Source organism: Xenia sp. Carnegie-2017, unplaced genomic scaffold (genome assembly GCF_021976095.1).
Source record: "Xenia sp. Carnegie-2017 unplaced genomic scaffold, XeniaSp_v1 HiC_scaffold_6, whole genome shotgun sequence".
NCBI classification, from domain to species: domain Eukaryota; kingdom Metazoa; phylum Cnidaria; class Anthozoa; order Malacalcyonacea; family Xeniidae; genus Xenia; species Xenia sp. Carnegie-2017.
This window is the reverse complement of record NW_025813526.1, coordinates 378,698-384,551: the sequence shown is the minus strand read 5'-3', so window position 1 is coordinate 384,551 and position 5,854 is coordinate 378,698. Positions and strand designations below refer to the sequence as shown.

Sequence of the window (5,854 nt, the reverse complement as noted above, 5' to 3'; positions counted from 1 at the left end):
TTTAAAACGTTGAAGGACAACATAGAGTGTAACCATAAAAAACTTGTTCTTCTTATAAATATAGCTTGCTTATAAATAGCAAATTATCGCATGTTCTACCTAATCTCTTTTATTAACATAAAATACATGGGCAACTCTTAACATTTAAGTATGGTGCAGGTATTAACAGTCAAATATAAAATATAACTGAAAATCATTGTCACGGCTTCATCGTAATTGTCATCTCCTAGTAGTAGTTTCGTAAGGTAGTCCCACCTCCATGTGTGTCTCATCAAGCCAGCTTGTGTCTTATGAAGCCAGCAGAGTTTGGAGGTGTGGCTCCGAGAGTTTGACATCTAGGTTCGGAGACCGGGTTTGGATCATTCTTAGTTTTCCTTCAGTGAAGTACTTAAGCCCCTGCACGACTACAACGTGATGATCCAGGCGCAGGGATGTCATCTCCTAACACTGCATTATGGCAATTACAAGAGAAAGACAAATAGGTGCAATTGAATTCAGCCTTTTTGCATGATCCAGCATTTAGTCTTACACTTACAATGGAGATACAGATTCACTGATGGAAGAGCGGATGTGGAAATGTCATCTAAATTAATAGCAGTCATCCATCAGCAAATTTCCATCCATGACCAGTCGGTGAGAAAACATTTATTCGTTCATATCAAGAAAATGCCTTATGTACATGTTGGACTAGCCTATCGCATGTTGGAGGCAATACATCATCCAAATATTGTTCGATATAAAAAGGGCATACCTTGAGTCATTGTTTCTTTGAATTTGGGTGTTGTGTGCAAGTGTAGGACTAGATGCCCAACCTTGCGTTGCTCTTGCAAAAAGGTTGACTGAAAATGTACCTATTAAATAATGCAGTGCTTATAGATAACAATGTGACGGGCTGCAGAAACTTGATGATGATAATGATAATGAACTTCGTGGATTAGATCAGCATCTTGGAAAGGACAAAGACTATAATTGTTAAGCTTATTGTTACATAGAATGGATTGACGCCATCGCTAATCACGAAAGCTAAGTTCAATATTCTATATTTCACAGATTATATCTTCTCTAAGTGGCATGCTGGCAGGGAGGCAGGTGGCCATAGCGTCCTACTTGTTGTACTTTAGGGGTTAATAAAACTTATTTCAAATGACACAGTTAGTTCTAGTATTATTTCATTTGCCAAAGTGAACGAAATGACATTTTACTTTTTCTTAATTGTAATTTTTTCTGGCAAGTATTCTTTAAGACCACCCTATTACGACTCGAGCCTACCATGTTTTGCTCAAACGCTTGGCCCTCATTACTAAACTGTTATGTTTGTGGGGTAGTGGAATTTTCAGTGGAAAGTGCTTCCCCAAGAGAAACATTTCTTCTCAGAACGCTACTGCCTACACAATGAAGTCATCGATTGTATAAATCATTCAACTCATTCCACTATTGTGGTTATTGCAAGGTTCAAAGGTTATGTTATCTAGTAAAGTTTGCTTGAATTTACTTTAGTGTTTCAATTTTATTGTATAGCTAAGTTGCATAAAACGAGCAGATATAAATCTACTTAATCATCCTATCATGGAATAAAATTCATATTAGCATACAGTAGATCAGAATACTTTACTAAAAATATATTTCCATTTTTAAAGAGCTTATCGTATTTGGAGTATTTTAACCTTAAATTTACTTTAAAAATTTCCAACCAGCAGTACTGTGATTAAAGTATTTTGAATTAATAACAATTGGAACACACCATTGAAGTGAAATGAAACGTACTAATTTCAATTGTTCTCTAGTAGGACTTGATCACATATACTGTATTTGAATGATCTAGCGAAACATTTTTATCCATGGATAAACTAGTTGAAGACTTCTATGAGGATCAAGAGGAAAACTTGGAAATGACTTAAGATAAATTAGCCAATCTTTGTAAAGATAATTAAGAGTTTATAATTGTAATATTTCACATAGGGTATCATTCAAATCAGAACTTCATTTTTCTTCAATATTTATTTCTTCTCATTTTTTGTTCAAAACTATTGTCTCTGTTTTTAATACTGTCAGTGACACAAAATTTCGCTTTGAATATTTCCTAGTAACATCAAAAAATCAATGTCAGATGAAATCAATTACTTCATAGTATTTGACAGACAAAATACCAGGCACCATCTCCTTCCAAATAGTTTTCTTGGTGATGCTTGTCAATCAATTTCCACTTTCCGTCCTTACAATTTTGCTCTATGCTTTCAGGAAAATTACATTTCTTGGTGTTGTAATGCATATCTCTTATACTGAAACATACCAGACCACCAGGTTTAACCACATGAATAAGATCATTTAAGCCTTCACTCTCCACATGTGCAAGCGCTAACACTCCAGTACATATAGCAGCATCATACTCATTTGGATTGATTCCCAAATCTTTGCAATTTGGAGATCCCATTGCTCCTGTCTGCAATGATTTGTAGATGCCCTTTTTTCTTGCAAGCTCTAGCATTTGAAAATTTAGATCAACTCCATCGAGGTTTGTGTAGCCATGTTTGCTCAGCTGCTCGCCAGCCATACCTGTACCACAACCCATGTCAATTATGCGAACATTGTTAGTAAATTCAAACTCTTTCAATTTTTGTGTCAATTTACTAACAGCCACAATATGTCCAGAATAATCATTGTTCTTCATTCCCTAAAAAAAGAAGTGTGTGTTTGAAAAGTTGTTTTTACATAAATTAGTGAGATATAGCAAACACGACGTATCGCCTAAGACGCCGTTAAAATGGCGTAGATATGGCGTAGACCAAATCATATATAGGAATATCACGTCATTTTAACGCCATTTTCACAACGTCTTACACGATACGTCGTGTTTTCTAAATCTCTCGAATATTTATGTATGGTTCTGTTATGCAACTATGTCAGTATTTTGTAGGTTTATTGACCATTCCAATAAAAAACGATTTTATCGGTGAGCAAAAACAAGCACAAAATTGGCAATTACAAAACAAGTGGTTGTCGAAAAATAGATTTTGTCATGCATCGTGGACTTTGGCCGCAAAGGGATGGAGGGGTTAGCTCAGAATCTACAATTATAGACAAAATGGAACGAAAACTGATTTAATAAACATCATTATTGAGAAAAATTAGGAAAATTTCACAATATTTTATACTCATAACAACATTATAGCAAAAGAAACAAGTATCTCATGTCGGTTTGAGCAGTACCTATCCACAATTACAAAATGCTTTTTTGTGATCTATAAATACATTTTTTCCGTTGAGGGTTCACACAGTCGCGGACAAAGTCTGCGACACACGACGAAATTTATTTGTCAACAACTTCTAAGTAAAGAACCGATTTCGATCTTATTTACATTTTAATTGAATATATTTTTTGAATTTGCAATTTTGTACAGTCAACCTAATTTGCATAAACTGCACGGAAGTGAAATTGCTTAAAATGGGTTAGCTTTTTCAGTCAGACTTGAACACAACCTACCGTCTCGTATATTGCGCTGTGAGTCGCATATGCATCATTGATATCGTCTAAAGTGACATCTGCGGTTTTTGCCTTTTTCATTAATTTGTCAACAGCGAAATACCCTTTGTTCTTGTCTTCTGTCATAATGAATAGAATTTTTGATGAAAATTCTGCAGATGATTACTGTTTTGTAACTTCTCTTTGCACGCCCTCGCTGCAGTACACTTGTACTTTGGTAAGATATACGTGTTTTTACACGTATACATTTCAACAAAGTAACTTGAGCATTTTCATGTGACGGTGATTAGGAGGATTCCCACTGAGCGAACAAAATATCACCTCGCCTTCATATGAGAAACTCGATGCGAAAATATTGATAAATAATTAAACATTGATAGTCACTATTGATACTAATTTTGTAGCAAAGGTGCCAAAGCAAGTTCATAAACAGGTAGGCGAGATTTCTCGCTAAACCGCGATCACATGAACAGCCCCTTATCCGGCTTGTTTGAACTGGTCTTGTTTATCAGGTATTCATGCCAGTCATGTGCCAGTGATCACTAATCAGAATCATATGATTAGGATCGTGGCCAGCATTGGTTAGCGCACTGGGTTAGCGTTGTTTCTCTTCCTGCCTAGCAGAACTAAAAATTCCGTCTAAACAAGCATTTTAAATCTAATAATTTCAAGTATACATCTATTTAAGTTGCTTCGCACAAGCTGGTTGAGTCTACAACACAATTGCACATTACATTCATTTTAAAATATAATTACCAAAAATTTTCTCCTCATGTATTTAAAGCACTTCTTTCCTTGCACGAGTGTTTCACGGAAAAGTTCTTTTATTGTTTTCTATAGAAACCCTAAATTTTTATTATAAAACCAACCTACGATGGATTCAAATCCCTCTACTACTTTGGCCCACAATTACGAAAATAAATAGAATTACACGAATACAAATATAAGTATACGAACCAAATAGAAGTTCACGAACACAAGTAGAAGTACACGAACACAAACCGAAGCACACGAACACAAACAGAAATACACGATAACAAATAGAAGCACATGACGAACACAAATAGAAGTTCACGAACACAAATAGAAGTATACTAATGCCAGTCTATATTCTGCTTACTTTAATAATAAAGAAATAACAAGTATAAAGTTTACATCACAATTGCTAGCAGTTTAATACTCATAGCTTACATTCTCAAGATCGAAGAAGCAATACGATATAACTTAAGTACGAATTATCAAACAACACAAGTTGCAATACTGTCAAGGAAGTGATGAGAAAATCCTACATGGTTGTTGCCAAAAAAACCCTAACTAAATGCTAACTACAACTGGTATTTATAGTTTTTACATAATACAATTAATAAATCAATCAGCTGGTGAAATAATTCTTTCAACTGTATATTATGGATTTCGTCACAAACAAAAATACAATAGTAGAATGTCGTATATTATTTAGATGTGAAGATATGACTTTACCGTCCCCACTACACAACATATCGAACGTCCATGAACTTTCTCGCGAAGAATGGATGAAAACTCTTCAACTAATTTATTGTGGCACAGATAGGTGCTTGGAACTGCAAGTTAAGGACCACAAGTATGCGCAACACGCCGATCGGCTAAACCAATTAAGTGGATGAATCTATTTTTCAAGTGCATTTTCGGCCGAACAACACTGACTCAGGTATAGAACTGAAAAAAGGCAATGACGTTACTTCCAAGAGATTTTATCATTTAGTGACTTCGATTTGTGTAGACTTTTTTTAACACAAAACAAGAGAATGTTTGAGACATTCTAGAATTTTTACCTTTGATCTTCAACAATTGTAGTATTGGATTCTAACTGTTGCAGTTATTTGGTAGTATCGGATTCCAGGGTTAGGAAACTACTCAATCATATAACACTGCAGAGCATTTTTTAATCTTGAAAAAGTCTTACGTAAATAATATTAAATATGTAATTTTATTATAACTATGTTGATTAAATCTCTTTCACTCAGTAGCTATATGCTTGAAGGCTACCAACACATACGCATTGCGTATCTGCATTTTTAAAATGTATGCCGTTGTATTTAATAAGCGCAGTGTTTTGGGAGATATACCGAAAGGCCATGAAATGAAAAAGAAACGTAAATATTCATGATAGCTACGATAAATAATGTCATGACAAATGACATCGCTTGGCCCCAAATGTCGACGCTGCTTTTCCCCCAAAACAAAATGAAATGGGAGGGAAAACTGGTGGATCCAGTAAAAAATCCGTACCATAAAAGAGAATATGAAAAATTCAGAAAAATTTCATTTATTTTTTGTAGTTATAAATGTTTCATATATTTGTGCTTTTCAATGATCCTGATGATGCAATGATCT

The 5,854-nt window shown here is 34.7% G+C and overlaps 1 protein-coding gene across 1 annotated transcript; it reads right to left on the bottom strand.

Moving 5' to 3' along the window:
- Positions 1-1,604: 1,604 nt before the first annotated feature.
- On the bottom strand, positions 1,605-3,724 carry LOC124458204 (methyltransferase-like protein 27). The gene is made up of 2 exons (XM_047008259.1): positions 3,482-3,724; positions 1,605-2,671 (listed from the first exon to the last, which is right to left on the bottom strand). The coding sequence occupies exons 1-2, from the start codon at positions 3,605-3,607 to the stop codon at positions 2,123-2,125; spliced, it is 675 nt and encodes a 224-aa protein (XP_046864215.1). The 5' UTR covers positions 3,608-3,724; the 3' UTR covers positions 1,605-2,122.
- Between the last annotated feature and the right edge of the window lie 2,130 nt (positions 3,725-5,854).

Excerpts from the sequence above, each read along its gene's own strand:
- LOC124458204 (XM_047008259.1), bottom strand. The coding sequence starts at position 3,607 with ATGACAGAAGACAAGAACAAAGGGTATTTCGCTGTTGACAAATTAATG. Across the intron at positions 2,672-3,481 it reads ACAGCGCAATATACGAGACG|GGAATGAAGAACAATGATTA; the intron begins GTAGGTTGTGTT and ends TTCTTTTTTTAG.